Below are 22516 nucleotides of genomic sequence, written 5' to 3'. Positions count from 1 at the left end.
TTTAGGGGGAGGGGGAGGGGGTTTTGTCCTATTTATTGAGCTTGTGCGACATTGTATAATAGTCCATTATACAGTGCACTTAATGTATGCATGGACGTATAGAACGAATGCACCTGTTTTGTCAAGTCCTAGACAGCTACTTCACTTCCTGACTGGGGAAGTAGTAAGGAAATGAAGACTTCACATTTGATGACTGTGTGCATTGTCATTTCAAGAATACTACGGTATGAAAAACATTTACACAAGCATAACAATAGCAACAACAAGATATGTGAAATTGTGAAAAGGTTTCCCACAATCTTGGGGGAAAAATATGACAAAATTTATTTTATATTGAATCGTGGAAGGGAAGATACAGTACATGTATGCTATTTGTTAGGTATCAGGTCAAACAGCTTTCTTGAACACTTGTACTTTGAAAAATTGACGAGGGCAATCACATATTTTTTTACATTGGACATACAGAAAAGATGTAAATCTCCTAATGTATTCTATTCTAGTAGCATGCCAGACTTGTATTGACTACTTGATAAATAAGACTGATTCACTACACTTTTCATATTAGAACACTGGTTGTAAAATACTTGATAATCATGATTTTTTTAATCTGTATCGTATGCCTTAGTATGTATAACAGTTACTTCTAATCAGTACTAGCATTCCTTTATGTTGTCATTTTACAAGCTGTTAGTGTTATTTACACCGATAATTTTGTATGTAGGAGATACAGTATCATTGTCTGAGTTGTCTAGTAATTCCTATAGGATGTGTTATGATTACCACGATCATCTCCACTCGCGTACAGGGAAAGTCGATATTCTAGCACAAAAATCTAGCCCCAACTGCATTCATATAAACATGACGACATTATCGCATCTCCACATGATTTTAGCTTCAGACTGGAGAGGTAGAGTTCGATTAATGAATAACTGTTTAAAGGAACTAACCAATTGCAACTGCCTGTCAATTTGTGGTGTATTACTACTGACATGCATCATTTACCCTTCGCCCAGCGGGGGTAGCACAGATTTCTGTGCTAGAATAACAACTTTCCCTATACATGAGTGGACATGATCGTAATAATTGTAATAATTGTAACGTGTCGTTTAGGAACTAGACTGTTGTCTGAGCAACATGTCTCAAATAATCCACACCAGTCAGCTCATTTACATATCTGAATGGTACAAAACCAGGAAAGTTTTGCTACCCTGGCCTCTTCTGTGTCTTCAAAAGAGGTTATCAGTAAACAAATAGAACATGATACGGTGCTTTCACTTTACAGCTCTGTTTTAATACCCAATAGTAATGCTGGCTTGTTTCTGTGAAATCTGAACTTTTCATTTCGAAAGGTCACCAGACAAGAATTTGAAGAGTTTGGTATTGTAATGTTATATCCTATCCCACACACAAGCCAAGATGAGCAATTTGAGCAAAAAATATAGAATTTAAGCCCCAAACATTGGACATCACAACAACATGTATCTATTTGTTTGGTTCTGTGATGTTCAAAATATGACTCATAACCTTCATAATTGCCACTACACCCCATCCCCCACCCAATTTATCATACTTTATGTTTGCATGGGGTATTAATAACATATATACAATGTATCATTCCCAACATTTTTTTTCATTCATCTGCAAATACTTGAGAACAACCTAAGGGTTTTGTCACAGTACTAAACATTTCATCTCACAGTGGCAAGGCCCCTTAGGTCACTCATATTTTCCTTGGATGAACAAAGAAAACAATTGGGGACTAATCCACCACTAGTGACAGTATCTACGTGACAGTAGGGTCATCATATATATTGTGACCTGTGTCAGTTTGTGTGTAATCATTGTAAATCTCATCCAATCTCAAGATTACAACAATCAGAATGAAGAAAAAGTAATTAATACTTAATCCTGTCTTTCTGTAAAGAGGTCATTGTTGGCTCAAATGTGGAAATAATACCAATCTATGTGTTGTCTTGTGACCAGAGCTTGAATTTAAACAATCCCCTAGTCCAGGGCACAAAGATATACTAAGTATCTCAGCTACCAAATTTATAAGGTGGTAGTCTATTGGACCAATGGAAATCAATAGGAAACTGTGGCTGAAATCTGACCACCAAACATACCACTTAAATTCAAGCCCTGGCTTTGGGCGTTGTCGAATTTTGTTGTACTGGAATAAAAAAATCATACTTTTTCATATCTATATATGACACGCACTTGGCTAGTTACAAGTCAATGACCTAAAAGTTAAACGATGACTTCATTCTAGTGGGTAGAAAAATACCATCCATTCTATTCCATGCAGAGTGGTCTCTCACATGTTCAACTTAATTCACCATAGTCTCTAGCCATTGGCAGGCATGTTGCATGTATCATGTATCACCACCAACATCTTGCAGTCAAGACAGCTTGGCAAGATAAAATGTCCGTGGTCCAAGAAAATCTGGCGTTTCTTGTATTTTGGCTTGTCTGCTGCCAGACCTTGGTGTGTCGTCGTTTACATTCACCCTTGTCTTGGGTTAAAATGAAAATATGTATAATAGCTAAACAATGGCAAATTTGAAGGATACGCATTGAGACATCTACCACTTTGAATTCAGTTATTCTGTCCCAAGGTTTCCCCTAAAACACTTTATCAGTGAATCAAGGATGTACTGTACTACTGTACATGGTAAACTTTGGAATCTGACAGCATGACTTACCTGATCAAAGAGCTGTTTGCCAGTTGTATTTGGCTGGATGGCAAATTCCAGCTCAGCGTCCATGGTGGTGACGCGAACATTGACCTACAAAGTCAAAGATGACAATATTAGAACATCAATATACTAACTTGTAACCTAAACACAGGACATGTACAGACACTTGACTATACAATCAAACATAGTGCACAGAAGTCTGATGAGCATTTATTTACCTACATGCACCAGAATAGAAATACTCACATATTAATCCCTTTTCAAACATAATGAAATGCCAGACTTAGCAAAAAATCGAATGTCTAACCGAACATACAGTCATGGCTGTTACAGACTACATGGTCTTACTGGGAACATGAACCCCTCCACACAGATGCTATCTGGCACTATGTAAACACTCACGTGGCAGTCAGGACACAACACAAGCCCTCCCATCAAATAAACCAGAACTCAGGGTCCATATTTGGCAACCACATCTTTCCATAACTAAGTCCAGTCCCCCCTTATCTGATGGATACTATGCCAGTGGAATAAATGACACCTTGACCAACATGCAAATATTAATTATCAATGAAATGGTTGAGTTGTCAATAGCAAACTGTAACATGGCTGTAGACCAGTGTTCTACTATCTTGTTTATCTATCTACTTATATGGTGATTTATAATAGCAGTCCTGGATATTTTACAACTGTCCAATGCACCTGACCAACCCAGTCTCAAATACTCTTTATTTGCTCAGGGCAGAGGTTAAAAATACCATTCTCTTGTAAATACGGGGAAATTACAAAGCAGGTCACAATTTCTTGTAATTCACCATTATTATCATATATACACTTGAATTTTGAGGAGGAAAGGTAGAGCTTTTGTTTACAAATGACCGTATTTCACATCAAACAACACAAGTGGTTTTTTTTCCAAATCATACCTGCTAACCCCACCTGTATTACCTAAAATGAATGATTCTGTGATTATGGTTCATAACAATATAGACAAAATTAATTTACTTCATGTTTCTCACATCATTATCACCAGAAATTACACACAGATTAAAACACTTGCTTTCAACTTTATATACAGTTCATGGCCAAAAAAAAAAGAGCCAGGTATATATTATGTAATCGACCAGCTACCATAAATAAAGGAGCCTGGTTTTGTTATCTATATGGTGGTGCTATTTGACATATATATGGCTTCCCTTAAACAGAACGACCTGCAATCACTAGCTTTTTACCATATTTGGGTTGAATACTACAGTTGAAATTTGGCCCCAGGGCTGACTACCTGTTCATGTATTTAAACTACTTTAGCTACCAATCTATAACTTAGTATGACCATACACATACGGTAAATTGTTGGCTACCATCTGACTCAAACCTAAGTCATTCTACATCAGTTAACATTTTCATCAATTAGTGTACATTTTTGTACTTGCTAGTAATCTAATTAAATCACAGCTGATTGAAATTAGTTGTGTGCTGGGTATGTGATACGGAAGTTTCACTCAATTTAATTTTTTTTCTTTCTGAATCTGAGCATAATTTGAATACATTCCCTTTGTCAAATCTTATCAAATGCTTATTACATCATTGTGAAATCACAGAGCACAATGTAATGGCAGGGACATCTACTAGTGTGGTATTGGTAACCCATGTTTTGTCATGCCCCACTGGCATTTCAAAATTTTAGTGTAGCCGACCTTTTTATGCATACATATACACAATGCATACCAAGGACAGGTAAACTGTGTGAACTTGGTGTACACCTGCGTGTACATGACCTTAAAAGATTCTTCACAAATTCTGAAATAATAACTTTCCGTCTCTAAAACAGATATATTTGGTAGAACGTAAAACGCTGCACAAGTTACACCGACTGAGCCAGTGGAAAAAAACTTCCATAAAGTGAGTGTTTGCTTGACTATGCAGGCAACGCCCAAAAATTTCAACAAATTGTTCCACCATAAATCGGACTCAACTCAGAAGCCATTTTGCAACCACTGTCTGCGTACGATACTTCCTAAATAAGGAAGTTGTTTGTCAGATTAATTTCACTTTCTGGTCAACTAAATTCTATTTTAATCACAACTCGGTATCAGACACGCTAAATATATCGTTACTTACGGGTTTCGGCATCTTGGCGGCTGTGTAACGGGTAAAGTTTGTCCACTCGGTTGTCCGACGTCTGTTAGCAACTTGCTATGACCTGGTCAGAAGTCCAACTGAAATAGGTGTGTAATGGAAAAGGTGTGAGCAAAAAAATATTCGTAACTCGTCCACGGGGCGAAAGATCAGGGGGGGAATATGTGTGACTTCCGATTAAATAAAATGCCTTAATATAAGTACAATTTACTGTAAGTAAGTACACGGCCTTGAAGGTGGGGTCCTATAGAAAAGTCTCTTGTATGACTAACCCCATTGAAACGTGTGAGGCTAGGTCGATAACGACCGCCCCTCGGACGTTATAACGTACAAACGCCGCGGCGCCGGTCAACCACCGACCCGATGACCATACCTCTCGATTCACTTCTCCTGGACAATATGCACGGTTATAATTCTGTAAAGATTCAATCATTGGAACAATCACTGGCAAAAATATTCTAAAATATCTAAGCAACACGACTGGAGAACTTACCGGCCGTTGAATAGCTACACACAGTGGAACTAACTGACTATTATCAAGATGGCCGTCTAGCAGATGGGTGTGGTGTCGCCCATGTGTCAATCAATTCCCTAGCAATTGTTAGACCCCCCTATAGACAACAATGAGTACTTAAATATCGGCGGAAATTTCAATTTTTCAAATCGTTTTCCCTAACGTAACAAACATGAAATGGTTTTCGGGTTTTTTTTAATTCTCCCGAGATGAAGTAAAACCAGCGCCAGTGCAATACTGTAAAAGGGAATTTTATGAGTCGCACAGCTCTGCGTAATACGGTAGCATATTCACCTCAGCGACATTTCAAAAAATAAACAAATAACGGGTTCCCCGGATAGCTTGCATGGTCATCATTACGATGTACCGGTAAGTATACACAGGGAACGGTTTATTTTTTAAATATGTGTATGTACCATTTTGTCGGACTGGACACCATTATTTCATATTAAATCATTGATGTATTAGGAGAGAACAGTGTGGGTAAATTTTGCCAAGGTGATGATAAAAAGTCAATGTTTTTCAAGGGCATGGATGTATTACTTATAAACATAGTAATACATCCATGATCAGTGTAAGTCCACACACCCACGTCCCACAGACAATAACGGGGAGAATGACGAAAAATTCTTTTCCCTGCCAGTTGTACTTCCACTTTTCTATGACCAGCATTATGTCATAGACACTTGCAAGATCTAGCTAAGACAACCAATCAGTTTGATGGTCTGAGGATGTGCACCAGAGATGTTCCTTCAGGTCTACTACGATCATTCGTCACGTCATTTTGGGTCAAATTAGACGTGACTTTCCACGTCTCAAACCGTGCCCCGTGCGCAACTTCCAGGTATATAAACCTACCTGTGTGATTGCATCACGTACTATATTAGTGTTTGATGTACGCTGACTAAGCTATTACTTCCTCGTGGCAAGAATTAGTAAACAAAACTTGACACTACGAGACAATATGCGTGACGATTTTGAAAGGTAGTAAGGACACACGTAATGATAAATTGAAAGGAGTGTGAAAAACAGAGAGGAGTGAGTTCTTTGTGTATTATTGTAACAGTTAGTGAAGGGAAGCTGCTATATGCAAATATGCATTGTCACTTTCAACGTCGTTGTGCCACGCCTTTCACTTTTGAGTACCATAAGCTCTTATTCAATGTCCACTTTAGTGACGTTTTAAGAATTTGTCGGTTTCAAGATCCCCATCCGATATACTGACAACTCCGTACTTCAAGTTCAAGTTCGAATGTACATGTATATCCCTACTTGAAAAAAATGTTTACTCTGAACTCAGATCACTCTAGAATTTTTCCTGGTGTTGGCAATGACTATTAACATTGATCTTTTGTCACACACACAAAAGGCGAAAAACTGAGATACAATGTAAATAAAATACTCATAATTTGAAATTACCATCCATGACTGTGAACCCACCATCCACCCTCCTGCCACTGTCACTCGCATGCCGCAACTCGCCACCTTTCGCGATCGATCGCCCGACTTTGTGACGGCTTCTCTGGATAATTGTATTTATGTTCTATGATAACGAACATGCATGGTCAAATTTACAGTAAATGGATCATAATAATTAACATACTCGTCTGTTGCCGTGAATTTTATGTGATTATATGATATAACAATGTAAACAATCATCACCATCATCATCATCATCATCATCATCATCATCATCATCATCATCATCATCATCGGAGATATCATCATCATCATCATCATCATCATCATCATCATCACCATCACCACCACCACCACCACCACCACCACCATCATCATCACCATCATCATCATTGTTATCATCATAACATTTTTTTCTTCTTGGGGGGGGGGGGGGGGTCTTTAATTTTAAGCTCCCATTGTTGTTACTGTTACTAAGTAAGATAGTCCAATGTACTACAATCAACGACCAGCTACACTGATAGTTCTTTCTGTGTGAACCCAAAAAGTGACATCGTCACAGGGTTATCATAAAAGGTCATGACCTCTGATATGAGAATATAAGTATGATTTAAAGTGCCAATGATATGGATACGACTGCCTTACTTTTTTGATGACTTGTCAAATTTTAGCGTCAACATGTTAAAATTTTCGCGTCAACTTGTTACTAAAGGTACATGTCATTCTATTTCACGTATACTAAACTTTACCTCGGAAATAAATATCTTAATTTGTCGTTTGCGAAAACCCAATTCTATTGACATTTAAAATCAAGTAAAAAAAATCAATGTGAAAACCGTGCGAGTTTTCAAAAATAAATATCAAAATGATTTCAAAATTAAGATATTTTAGAATTCAATATGGCTATTGAATACTGTGATAACTCTGTTAGGAGAAATATATAACAGATTGTTGACTTCCTTCCAAAAAAATGCGAACCCCAAATTTCTTCAAGGGTCCAGGATGAAGCTTTTTATGTGGCAAAGGCTAGGGAAATTTTAAGAAATTTTATTTTCGGGGAAATTGGTCACCAAAGGTGTATTCTTATTGTTGGTCATGGAATATCCACGACTGGAAGGTTACATGTGAGAAAAAAAACGATATCGTGAAATGTGTTGTCATATGTTAGACACACTCTTGGTGAATGTTTTGAAAGAACGGTGACATTTTTATGTAAGCCGTATATCAGGTTGTGATTTAACTGTCAGTTGTGAAACAAAGTTTCTGATGAAGTTGGTATTATCTGTTATTGAACGTTACAAAGTAGCTTTATTACCTTTGTAGTATAGTGAGGAATCCCCTAATGTTTCCGTATTTGAATGTTTGTGTCTGATGTAATGTGAAAATAATTGATAGAGTACTTGAACTCTAAACTAAGGTGTGTTGATTTATCTCATTCTGTTATCATTACATATATCACGTTAGTATAACCAATCCATCATTTGAAATACTGACAGCTAACTTACAGGCAAGATAAAACATGTTATCTCAACTATGGTATTTCTTTCGCTATTTCTATTTTCAGGTGTGGTTAACAATGGACGTCACGTGACTCGTTGTCAGCCTAATTAGGCGTCATTATGGGTTTTATAATGGTCCCCTTACTATTTGTTTTTACACTACAATGGCAGTTAAAATATTTGAAGGTTATTTTTATATCTAAGTTTTTTTGACTGTACATTTATCATGCAATATGCTATCAATCACAGTGACGTCATATCAGACCTTTTTTATCCTATTTTACTGTGTTAATCAGTACTGCTATAAGTTTCGCATTGGTTAAATCTGAACATACATATTTTTCTGTGTGATTTTTTTCTTTTAATGTAAAAATAACGTATATGTTTCTTCTCCTAATTTAAACTTAACTCACACGATATAAAACGGATTACCACAACTTTGATCCACTTTTAGTAACTGAATAATTGTGATATATGTGAAATAATAATATGCCACAGCAGGAACAAGTGAGTTACAAAACTTTGTGCAAACATTATAACATTTACTTTCGTTCACAGGAAACTTCCAATGGTGACTGAGACTCGGACCGTTATGAACTAACAAAGTGTCCCCACACTAGCCAATCAATGGAACTGTTAGAAAAGTCGTCGATTTACCAATGACATCTCTCGGCCGCCAACTTGTAGTTTAGTCTGAATGGTACACGTGATACGTCTACACCGTAGATTTTTTGTTTCAATTGCGTGTTTCACCAAATGGTAAACAGTGCGAAGAAACGTTTACACCTCGACCGTCTCTGCCTCAATACAACTTGATCGTTAGATTACAACCTTGAATTATACTATGAAGCGATTTGTTTTATGAGAAATTTGGTTCCCATTTTTTTCTTCATAAACGATACAGAGGAAGTAAAAGGAGAAATATAAAATGGTGCATGGCTGTCGACGATAACGTCGACATGCTTTCAAATCTCGTCTAATTCACAATGTAACCTCGACGCTTTTTATAGATCTCTTCGGCAATACATGTTTTGGTTAAACGCAACCAGTACAGCAATTTATGATATTATGATCCGTACATTACTTATTTCAAGTTTTCATTTTTTTGTTTAGTTTTAACATCTATAGTTACAAGTAAGAGCATTTTGTCAATGTGTAAGGAATATAAAAAAACCTTTTCCACAACTCTGCAGTCAAGTTTTGGCAAATCATATCGATGATGTTACAACATGTTCAACTGCAAAATGAACAACCTAGGCATAGGCCGATTAGAGAGAGAAGAACAACGAACAAGAACAAAAACATGACGGAGAAGGGAAGGGAAGGGAAGGGAAGGGAAGGGGAGGGAAGGGGAGGGAAGGGAAGGGAAGGGAAGGGGAGGGACGGGACGGGACGGGAAGGGAAGGGATGGGATGGGATGGGATGGGAAGGGAAGGGAAGGGAAGGGGAGGGGAGGGAAGGGAAGGGAAGGGAAGGGATGGGAAGGGAAGGGAAGGGATGGGATGGGAAGGGAAGGGAAGGGAAGGGGAGGGATGGGAAGGGAAGGGAAGGGGAGGGAAGGGATGGGGAGGGAAGGGATGGGATGGGATGGGAAGGGAAGGGATGGGATGGGATGGGATGGGAAGGGAAGGGAAGGGATGGGATGGGATGGGGAGGGAAGGGATGGGATGGGATGGGAAGGGAAGGGAAGGGAAGGGGAGGGATGGGAAGGGATGGGAAGGGAAGGGAAGGGAAGGGGAGGGAAGGGATGGGGAGGGGAGGGAAGGGAAGGGAAGGGAAGGGAAGGGAAGGGAAGGGAAGGGGAGGGAAGGGAAGGGAAGGGAAGGGAAGGGGAGGGAAGGGATGGGGAGGGAATGGAAGGGAAGGGAAGGGAAGGGAAGGGAAGGGAAGGGAAGGGAAGGGAAGGGGAGGGAAGGGATGGGAAGGGATGGGAAGGGAAGGGATGGGAAGGGAAGGGATGGGAAGGGATGGGAAGGGAAGGGAAGGGGAGGGAAGGGAAGGGAAGGGAAGGGGAGGGAAGGGATGGGAAGGGAAGGGAAGGGATGGGAAGGGAAGGGATGGGAAGGGAAGGGATGGGAAGGGGAGGGAAGGGATGGGGAGGGAAGGGATGGGATGGGATGGGAAGGGAAGGGATGGGATGGGAAGGGAAGGGAAGGGAAGGGATGGGATGGGGAGGGAAGGGAAGGGAAGGGAAGGGAAGGGAAGGGGAGGGATGGGAAGGGAAGGGAAGGGAAGGGAAGGGAAGGGAAGGGGAGGGAAGGGATGGGGAGGGAAGGGATGGGATGGGATGGGAAGGGAAGGGATGGGATGGGATGGGAAGGGAAGGGAAGGGAAGGGAAGGGATGGGATGGAGGGAAGGGAAGGGATGGGATGGGAAGGGAAGGGATGGGATGGGATGGGATGGGAAGGGAAGGGAAGGGAAGGGATGGGATGGGGAGGGAAGGGAAGGGAAGGGAAGGGGAGAGAAGGGAAGGGAAGGGAAGGGATGGGATGGGATGGGATGGGAAGGGAAGGGAAGGGAAGGGATGGGATGGGGAGGGAAGGGATGGGATGGGAAGGGAAGGGATGGGATGGGATGGGAAGGGAAGGGAAGGGAAGGGATGGGATGGGGAGGGAAGGGAAGGGGAGGGGAGGAAGGGAAGGGAAGGGATGGGATGGGATGGGATGGGAAGGGAAGGGATGGGATGGGATGGGATGGGAAGGGAAGGGATGGGATGGGAAGGGAAGGGAAGGGAAGGGAAGGGAAGGGAAGGGAAGGGAGGGGAAGGGAGGGACGAGAGGAGAGGAGAGGAGAGGAGAGGAGAGAAGAGAAGAGAAAACCAAATTGAATGTGTATTTTGTATTTTACGATAAACTGTTCACAGTCAATGAGATTAGATTATATATTCAAAGTGTCACTGAAGACAAGTTGTAGGTAATTTTATTGGAAAAAAAAATAACTATGATTGACTCGGAATGTCCAAGCTATACATAATGGGGAACCCCATTCGATTTTAGCACAGACAAGTTACTTGTCTGTGATTCTTGGAAATAACGTTTGGTTCTGGAGAGTCATTTCAGGATTTCACATCACACACATTTTACTTGATTTGCAAAGAAACGCCAAATTGAAACTCTTTTTCACCCCACCTATTGTTCTGTCAGTGTTGCCTCTGCCTCATGGATCTTAGCAGACCTTCATATTTATTAGATGCACACTGAATATGCATGACTACGTACGAAGTGCTTATATCCTACAGTTAGATAAAAAAAAAACCCCCAGAAAAACAGTACTTATGCATGACAGCATAACATTGTGCAATCGAACCTGTAAGAGTTTGATACAAATCAACAGACAATATCGCTATTTGACTGATATTGAATCACTATAGGAATTGTAAGCATTGGTCCATTTTAATTTGTGTTTCTCATGGGTGAAGTTATGTAATTAGAATATTTAGAATATTTTAATGGGTTCATGGCGACAGAATAAGGTAATTTGTTTCAGATATTAAATGACATTGAACCTAACACATAACATATAGAATATCAAAAGCAGTTTCAATAAACTCAAAATAGAAATACATAATTATATTACCTATTACATACATACATACATACATTGTACATACATACATACATACATACATACATACATACATACATACATACATACATACATACATACATACATACATTGTACATACATACATACATACATACATACATACATACATTGTACATACATACATACATACATACATACATACATACATACATACATTGCACATACATACATACATACATACATACATACATACATACATGCATACATACATACATACATACATACATACATACATACATACATTGTACATACATACATACATACATACATACATACATACATACATACATACATTGTACATACATACATACATACATACATACATACATACATACATACATACATTGTACATACATACATACATACATACATACATACATACATACATACATACATACATACATACATTGTACATACAATCCCCAAAGCTCAGAACCATACAAAAGAATAGGCAAGATTAGACTATCAAACAATTTAAAATAAACCTCATGGGTTATAACGCCAACTTTACGCTCAAAACTAAATATAGAAAACATTGCTTTACGGGCCTGATCAGCTAGATTACTAACTGCCTTAGACCACTTATTTCTACATGATAACAACAGTCCTAAATAGTTATAGTAGCTAACCACCTCGATACTCGTACCATTTAAATGCCATTTTTCGTTCCTTGAACTATGACCTCCCTTTCGAAATGTTACCACCTTTGTTTTCTTAAAGTTTGCTTTAAGTTTCCACTTGTCACAGAATTGGCCCAGACAGTTAATCAAACGCTGCAAACCCACAACTGTGTCAGCAAATATCACAACATCATCTGCATAAAGCAGGACAAATAAATCAAACATGTCTTGTGTAAGCTGCACCCCCTTAAATCCTGCTTTTGTAATTATTTGGTAAAGTTCATCGATGAAAAGAGAAAAAAGTACAGGGCTTAGTACGCTTCCTTGTCTAACTCCGATACCACAATTGAAATACTCTGAAATCCCCCTATCCAATTTAACACATGACTTCACATCATCGTACATGGACTTGATGATGTTAAACATTTTACCCGAAAGACCAATTGATTGTAGTTTAATGAAAAGATAATGGTAATTAACAGAATCGAAAGCCTTAGCGAAATCAACAAATAAACAGAAGAATTTACCCCTACGTCTACGCAGATAGTTTTGAATTATGGCATACAGTGTGAAAATATTATCCATAGTAGAGAAACCCTTTCTAAAACCACTCTGACAACTGCAGAACGCCAATTTTTGTAAAATCATTGACGAGATGTATGTAGTACTGGCTACGTCTTACTGAACTCCCCGATAACAGAGTTGCCAAACATGCTTATAAATTGATGCTGAAAATTGACGAAAGTGGTCACACGTCTTGGGCAACAGAAGTAAAAAATATTTTGCAATACTACGGTTTTGGTATAGTTTGGGTGTCACAGGGAGTGGGAGACACTATTTCTTTCGTAACGGAGTTCAGTCAGCGCGTATCCGATATTTATAAGCAAAATTGGTTTTCTGATGTTTGCTCCAAGGAGTCTTTAAATACATACTGTAATTTCAAGAGCGTATTAGAACCAGAAAAATATTTGTTGCAGCTTTCAGATGTAAGATACAGACATGCATTAGCGAGGATTCGATGTGGGAGTCATAAGTTACGTATACAGGAAGGTCGTCACAGCGGCTTAGATGTTACTGAGAGAATATGTGAAGTATGTTCAGAGGGTATAGAAGATGAATTTCATTTTCTATTAGTATGCCCTTTGTATCAAACAGTGAGGGAAGCTTTACTACCTCAGTATTACTGGATATTTCCTACACGTCAAAAGTTTTTCAATTTAATGAATGTGCAGTCTGCAATATTACTAAGAAACCTTGGTAAATTTATATACAAAGCAATGTACTTAAGAGAGGAATTCTATTCCAGCTAATGTCATTACACTCTTTCTGCTTGATGTATTATATTATTTTTTGGTCACGTAGGCCTGTGGCCTGTAGTGATAATAAACATATTATTATTATACATACATACATACATACATTGTACATACATACATACATACATACATACATACATACATACATACATACATACATTGTACATACATACATACATACATACATACATACATACATACATACATACATACATACATACACATTCAAATATACAGTTGTTGTTGTTGTTGTTGTTGTTGTTGTTGTTGTTGTTGTTGTTGTTGTTGTTGTTGGTGTGTGTGTGTGTGTGTGTGTGTGTGTGTGTGTGTGTGTTCCATACAATAAAAATGAACTTCGATATTTGTACTGGTACTATGTACATTCCTGTACTATAACATTGTAGTCCTGCTGATTCATTGCATACCATATAGGTACAATGAGTCTACAACACAATTTGTGTCACTTGATTTGTAGATTAAAAATACATGACGGTATGTTGGATATGTTGATTGCATTCTTTTATCTGTTATTCAACATTGGTATTCGATTTGCAATTCTGCATGTAATTAATCCTAGTCAAGTCTGTAGTTATCATGGTTATAACGTCAACAGAGCAAGTGCATACAATATCATCAAAAATAGCTATTTAATTAATTCGTTTCTTCAGTTAGTTTTAACACTAACGTAAGGATATAATCAAGAAGTGTGGAGATGTGAATATGATCTAGAAAAATCACAATGCCACAGACGGACAGACAAAAAGGCAGGCAGTATGACGGACAGACAGACAGACAGACAGACAGACAGACAGACAGACAGACAGACCATGAGAAAGACACACATACACACGCAGACCTAATACATATACGTAAGGCACACATAAACACATATACACATCTAGTGTAAACACATTTACATGCGGAACACACACAAGCAACTAATCAGTCGAAAAATCAATCATTAAAACATACACAAACACACACACACACACACACACACACGTACGTACGTACATACATACATACATACATACATACATACATACATACATACATACATACATACATACATACATACATACATACATCCAAACCTTAATAGCCCCATTGAAATAATTGTGAATCTGAAAAGTTTCGTTCTTCCCCTTTGATGTTGTTGTTGTTGTTGTTGTTGTTGTTGTTGTTGCCATAGTACTGTATTGTTGCCAATCTATGTTTACAGTAAATAGGAGGCTTTCAATGTGCTATCTCTATGAATTGATTTCTGTGGGGGCGTACTTGAATAGAAGTTTGATATGATTTGTATCATTGGCGTATAGTTAAAATGAAACCACTCTTTGCTCTTTGGTTCAAATGAACCCTCAAATATTTATATGCGTCATGTAAACATGGAAAATCTAGATGATATTATCTTGAAACTTGGAATAATTGCATAATCATTCTGCATATGGTACATGAATACAATAGACACCAGATTTGTGTGAACTATATAAATGTACCGAAACCAAACTTTGAGTGGTGTTTCAGTATATTTTATTAACTTTTTGAGACTTTGCTCAGCAACCTTTGTCCTGGTCTAAAATAGTTTGAATTCTTTTCTGAGATAAATGTGGCACACCTCTCCAAATACTAGTATTTATTGTTAAAGTGACACAATTAAAAAGCCTTAATTTTGACTAAAACCAGTTTACAAAACATAAAAATGTATTTAGTACAACAGGTGTAAATCTTAGTCGAGATAGAGATTTTGTAGTTGCCAGGCATACACACAGTCGTATACACACACAACCCCCCCACACACACACTCACACCGCATACACCCCCCCCCCCCACACACACACACCAAGAGTGATGTCTTTAAAGGTCTCCCTGCTCTAGCTACCACTGTTACATACGTTCTGGTAATACAATATATATAATCTGAGGTAATTTGAGCAGTTTCAGATCTTTCTAATTTTGAACTAATTAATGGATGGAAGTAAACAAGTATGTCAACTGTCAATGACGATTGTACTAGATGTACGTCTTTCACGACTATTTCGGTTCTACAGTTTTGTCATCAGATTATACAACTCTTCCCGTTTTTAGCTATGCGTTTTATTTTACTAAGAAACAATTAAGGCTTCTTAAGATAGTGTACTTAACGAAAACATCGAATTGAATTTTTTAGTCCCTTTGCGTTCTCTCCAACTATCTCACACATACAGCATCATAGTGGTCGTGTCAAAATGACAGCAACTACCCCACGCACGACAGTGTTCCATAAACAACTATTCTTTCGTTTTCAAATTCATCAAGTACAGCTAGCTATATTCAGCAGATACGGAGTAGAAAGGAACACGTATATAGACATTTCATTTCGAAACCAGTTCTGATATATATATATATATATATATATATATATATATATATATATATATATATATATATATATAGAGAGAGAGAGAGAGTATATATATATATATTATATATATATATATATATATATATATATATATATATATATATATATATATATATATATATATATATATATATATTTCTACCCCTGATGAGTGAGGACTACGCACCTCACGAAACAGTTCGGTATGGTCTATAGCATATAATTTGGTTCAAATTTTCAAAACCTGTATATAATTCGCTCTACTACCCGTATTGAGCACTTTTATGTGGTTTTATCTACATCCAGTCAATTATATATATATATATATATATATATATATATATATATATATATATATATATATATATATATATATATATATATATATACTTACATGTATATTTTGTATGATGTGATATTTTATACAGTGGTGGCAGTGGTTGTGACGGTAGTAGTAGTAGTTGTGGTGGCGGCGGTGGTCGCGGCAGTAGTACTAGTGGTGGCGGTAAAAAGATTTAGAGAGGGTCCTGTAGCCATTAGCGTTCCTCTCTGGCGTTGTGCATTAAGCAAGTCATTGATATATACACGCTCTCTGTAAAAAAACGTATTGTTTTAAAAAATTCCGATATTTTGTGCTGTAACGATAATGGTATAAACTCGTAAAGCACAAACATTCTTAGCATGCACAACCAAATCAATACTACATCAAGTCGTATGTGGGCGCTATTTCGTTTCCTCAGAGGGGAAAAACCACCTGTTGAATTACGTCAATTCTAAAGTTAGCATCCTATTCATAATATTGTTACAACAAACAAAGTATAGTAGCAGGTAACAAACAGAGCACGTAAAGCTCTGGAGAACGTCTCTCGAAGACTGACCATAGAGCGCTAAGGCCAAGACGCATGTGTCATTTTACAAGTGGTAGACCTGTAAACTTCGCGCATGGTGCAGTTTAATTGGATATCATTAATTTACTAGCTACCAGACGTACGTATATCTGCGGGATCAGAAGCTGCAACATTTAAAGGTATGTCACTTTGAAAATTGATAGTCATTGCATGACATTGTAAAGCCATAGGGACTGATTAAATTGACTTGGAAGTTTGTGGTAAAAATTCTCATTTCAATAACTTTTAATCTTGAAAAAAATAAGGAATTTTTCGATGCTTTCCCGAATTTGGAGTTATGCCAGACCGTTTTCCGACCTGGTTTTATAGCCACCATTGTAAGCATACCCCCACAAGCTTTCCTTACAGTCAGCATACACAGAGCAAGTATCGATCGCTTGTGCCGTGTATTGATTGTTTTCAATGGTGACAGCCACAAACGAACGGCGAGACGAAAACTGATACGATCTTACATGGCACGGTTTAATTCTATATAAAGACACTATACAACATTGTACAAATGTCGTAAGAAGTCGAAACTTTGCAGCCTCACAATTTCGTATCATTTGCCATAGCGTCATGACAACATGGGTTGTATTACAGGACTTGGAAATCTAACAGTGAAATAGCAATGATAAGATTTATATCACCGGAGTATGACTGTTTTTGTCATTCACTTTCTCTACTCGTGGATGAAAACAATCAACTCTTTAGTTCATTTTTAATTAATGTACTTATTATTACTTTTCACCTAGTTTAGAAAGCTTTAATTTTATTTTACTAGTATAATAATATATTTACAAGCGATTTATACATTTACAAGTTCAAGTTACAAACTATAACAACCCTTACTACTTTCCATAGTAACCAATATGCAAATTTTATATTACCTAAATTTCCTTTTAATGTGGACATTCAATACTACTTAACTTTTGACTGCAATGGTGTGTTGTAAATCACAGGAACACTTTATTCATTCACTTGTACTTTCAAGGTCAAATATGTGACTTCTAGAGAAAGGAAGCGATGTCCACAAGTACATAAATATTAGCATGGGATTTGACAAAGAGATGATAAGAGATCTAAACATGTCTTCAACTCTCAGCTTATCGTTGCCCACTACATAATTCGTGCATCTAATGATACAATTAATTTTGTCCACACTAGCTAATAAGATACAATGGAGAAACCACGTGACGAAAATGATTTACATGATTCGTGCAACTAATGATGCATTTTATTTTTGTCCACAGTAGCCGTAGTAATAAGATACAATGGAGAAACCACGTGACGAAATTGATTTGAGTCGCAGAAATCTGTACACGTTTCCGACTTACTTAACGAAGTCAGCCGAAGTTCGAAAACTTAAACTAGAGGTGAATATGTTGACGAGTCTGCCACCCGAAGTAAGTAACATGCAGTATCTTGAGTACGTCTCCTGTAGTAATAACCAGTTTGAAGAATTTCCATTCGTAGTGTGTCGGCTGGCAAATCTCAAGTCGTTGGATTTCGCAGGAAATAAATTAAAAGCTCTCCCAGCCCTGTTGATTAATCTGAAGCGTCTTGAAAAGCTTTGGTTGGGTTGGAATAACTTTCAAGATTTCCCACTGGGTTTCTGTGTTGGTGAGTTGAGAGAGCTGAAGGAACTACATTTATCCCATAATAGTATCGCTCGTTTGCCTGACAACGTATCAGATTTGAACAAACTAGAAATTCTCGATCTCAGCCACAACAAAATCTCGGAGATTCCGTCAACCATTGGTGGTCTTACAGGTTTGAAAACACTTGATATCAGCCATAATGAATTGCATGAATTTCCAGATGCTATATGCGATCTCGTTAATCTGAAAACCTTAAAAGCCTCGTCTAATAGGCTTACACGTCTTCCAATGGAGTTTGGAAAGTCTCTCAGCGGAGTACAAGTGTTGAATCTTGGTGGAAATCCACTGGAATGCCCACCTATGGATGTGTGTTTCCAGGGAATAGACGCCATTCGGGAATACCAGGATGCAAAACTATTAGGGGAAAACCCTGGGAATATCGAATTTATCGATGATGACGACGGGAGAACGAAAATAACAGGTATTTTGAAATTGTAATATTTATTCATTTCATAAAATTCAACGTTCATGGAATGCACAGGAAGTAGAAACAAGTGCATATCTGTCTGTCTGTCTGTCTGTCTGCCTGTCTGTCTGTCTGTCTGTCTGTCTGTCTGACTCTCTCTCTCTCTCTCTCTCTCTCTCTCTCTCTCTCTCTCTCTCTCTCTCTATCTCTCTCTCTCTCTGCCTGCCTGCCTGCCTGTCTGCCTGTCTGCCTGCCTGCCTGCCTGCCTGCATCATCATGCATGCATGTATGTATGTATGCATGCATGTATGCATGCATGTATGCATGTATGTATGTATGTATGTATGTATGTATGTATGTATGTATGTATGTATGTATGTGTGTGTGTGTGTGTGTGTGTGTGTGTGTGTGTGTGGGTGGGTGGGTGGGTGGGTGGGTGGGTGGGTGGGTGTGTATGTATGTATGTATGTATGTATGTATGTATGTATGTATGCATGCATGCATGTATGTATGTATGTATGTATGTATGTATGTATGTTACTATGTATGTTTATAGTCCAAGTCAATATGAGACTCGCTATTAAAATAAAGAGTGCGCGTGTCTCACATCTGCAAATCTACAAAGACAAGACCATGCATTATTTCAGTTGTGAGTAAGTTATTCTGGATCCAACCAGCTCTTATTTTTCTTTGTAATGTTTTCATCAGGACTTTCTAATGACACGATTGAAACCTGGGATGCTAGAAGAAAATTGTCAAAACGAAAACCGGGCAGACGTCGAAAGAGACATCATACACCTGAGGACTTACCGGGAGATGGTTTTATTTGTGCACGTATTGACCCAGACGATAATGTGAGTGTGTTATTAACTGTTGTTGTTATATTGATTAAGTGTTGCTCTCCTGATTACTATTCGATCTCAGCTATTATAATGGAAGTGAGTCATCGGCAGCCATTGACTGCCACTGGCACAGATATGGAGATGACGCTAATAATGGAAGGGAGGGGGGGGGGGTGTTAGGTATTGACATGAACAGATAGGATTGGATTAGTTAAAAAAAAAATTATAGCGTTAATAGTCAAATTTATTGCATTGAGTATTGCATCAGGTTGACATTTGAGCGCAGAAAGCTGGTTTTGAAAACTTAATAACCCCCCCCCCCTCATTACTAATGTTACGGATGACAGAACACAATATTTTCTGATATTCACAAAGTTTTGATGTGACGCGATGTCACAGTGATCTCTCAGCTGTCATGAATTAATACTTACAACAAATGTTTGCATATCGCGAATAGTATTCTTCTGAGATGACAACATTCAGTCATTGAAAGATCAACAGTGTCAAATAATAACTAATTACAGGCAGCTGTAAGGACATTGGCGCTATCCTATCGTTTAGCTACTTTTCATATTTGTCAGTATTATTTGCATTAAATTAAGACAAGAACACTTTTTGGTTTATTCATTTATGGTGTTGATGGATTTTATCATCCAATCATTTGAGAATTGTATAATTTATGTTTATAAGAATTTAAAAGTTGGAATAAAGTTTGGATTCACTTGAGCTGAAGGCACGACAAAGAGCGTCCATCTGCTCCCTGACTACTTCTAAAATGATCCAAGTTAACCATGAACATTGTATGTAGTCTGAGTTAATTCCCTAAAGTGTAAGTGATCCTGTGTACACATGGAGATACGAGAGTAACACTGGTGGAAAAGTAACACAGATGGAGAATTAACGTTATAACATTAGAGGTTGATATGAGACAGTGATCAGTAGCATATAGGACAACAATCCCAATTTGCTACACTGAAGTGCGATACGGGCAATTGTATATTTCTACTTCTATATTGTGTAAACACCCAAAAAGGATTATCACTCCACAGGCTATTGCATGGACTATTTTAAGCATATTTCATATACATTTATTTCTGTCTTCTGTTTTTTTAAAAGGAAATGCACGTGATACATCTGTCACGTGACATGTTGTTGGAGGTGTCACCAGGTGCTGTGAAAGAAGAAGTTAACATCACTGCAGAATTTGTAGAAACTCCATCTTGTCCTCTGTCACTGGGAGACTATGAGGTTCTCTTGACGGATTTCGTAGAACTTGGTCCCGATGGCTTCTCTTTTGAGAAACCATTAGTTTTCGTCCTGGAGCGTGACGGGGACATAGAAGATAAGACGCGAGATGTCGTTGTCAGGACAACAAACAAAGATGGAACATGGAGTGACGTAAAGACTTGGAAAGTAAGTTTGAATCGGTTTTCTCACTTCTGATTCTAGTTTTTGTGAACGTTCATCATTTTGATCGAAATGGAAAACTTTCAGAATTTATGCTGTTTTCATGTAATACCACACTCTTATCTGAATTGTCTACGCTGGATATATGTTCTTTCGATTGCAATTTTCTTTAGTTAGTTTATCCGCTTCCCACAATATTTTACGAAGAATATTATTAATTTGCTTTTTGAAAAATAGAAGAGAAAATATGTTTTACCTTAAGTTTGTAGAGCTACGGATAGAAAATACTGTCTTTCACTTTTGTAATACATGTATACTATACTATTTTGTTTTGTAGGAAAACAATGTTATCAAAGCGGAAGTGGCACATTTCTCTGGTTTAGTAGCTGTATCGAAACCGAGGCTGCACTCTGTGATACTGACTGATATTGACTCCCTAAGTGTGTCATGTATGAATGATGACGTAGCAGTGGACGTCACAACACCAAAGGAAAATAAGAATATCATTCACATGTTGATGGCGGTGAGTGTAGAATAAAACTAACTTTTCCTACACAAAAAAACAAAGTTTAGTAGCCTAATCTGTTATTACAAGTATGTCTATTGTAAAGATTAGAGGGGTAGAATTAGTAGAAGACAAACAAATCTATAAGGATTAGTGAAAACAACATGAAGTAATGGATTGTATAGAGTTTAGTCACTGTTCAATATTAGCGTGGCGAAAAATGTTGGAGCACCACCAACGACTAAAACTAAAACCACCGAAAGATTGATAGGAAAGTGCAGTATCCACGTACATACTCTCATATTGATGAATGGATCGAACCTGATCACACCATCAACCAGTGGCTACAAAGTTAACTTCGTTTTCAGCAATTAATCTAAAGTTTCTGTTCATGATACAGCTCCAGACGATTGATCGTGACACACTGTTACGTGCTTGTGAGTTGGTTGGCGAATACGACGACGATTTCATTGCCATGGGAACCACATTGAAGATACAACAGGATGGCGACGAGTTCTCCAAACCAATATCTTTGAAATTACCGCTTCCTGAATTCTCTGAAGTGAACCACGTGTCCGTCGATCAGCTCCGAAAACGAGGCATTTTGAAAATTAT

General features: G+C 37.9%; 2 protein-coding genes across 2 annotated transcripts in view; one reads left to right on the top strand and one right to left on the bottom strand.

Annotated features, from left to right (window-relative positions):
• LOC144432813 (radixin-like) overlaps positions 1-5390 on the bottom strand; it is a 50277-nt gene extending 44887 nt beyond the window's left edge. The window contains exons 1-3 of the mRNA XM_078121094.1: positions 5329-5390; positions 4818-4915; positions 2703-2786 (exon numbers count right to left, since the gene is read on the bottom strand). Coding sequence (XP_077977220.1) covers positions 2703-2786; positions 4818-4829 — 96 coding nt within the window. The 5' untranslated portion in view covers positions 4830-4915; positions 5329-5390. The remainder of the gene's footprint in view (positions 1-2702; positions 2787-4817; positions 4916-5328) is intronic.
• A 12964-nt stretch (positions 5391-18354) lies between these two features.
• Positions 18355-22516, top strand: part of LOC144433032 (uncharacterized) — a 17377-nt gene continuing 13215 nt past the window's right edge. The window contains exons 1-5 of the mRNA XM_078121345.1: positions 18355-19175; positions 19896-20001; positions 21106-21402; positions 21734-21919; positions 22302-22516. The exon at positions 22302-22516 is cut by the window's right edge and continues 102 nt beyond it. Of these exons, the coding sequence (XP_077977471.1) occupies positions 18355-19175; positions 19896-20001; positions 21106-21402; positions 21734-21919; positions 22302-22516 (1625 nt within the window). The remainder of the gene's footprint in view (positions 19176-19895; positions 20002-21105; positions 21403-21733; positions 21920-22301) is intronic.

The sequence above is a fragment of the Glandiceps talaboti genome, chromosome 3, assembly GCF_964340395.1.
Source record: "Glandiceps talaboti chromosome 3, keGlaTala1.1, whole genome shotgun sequence".
Lineage (NCBI taxonomy): Eukaryota > Metazoa > Hemichordata > Enteropneusta > Spengelidae > Glandiceps > Glandiceps talaboti.
This window is presented reverse-complemented; position numbering and strand designations above follow the sequence as displayed.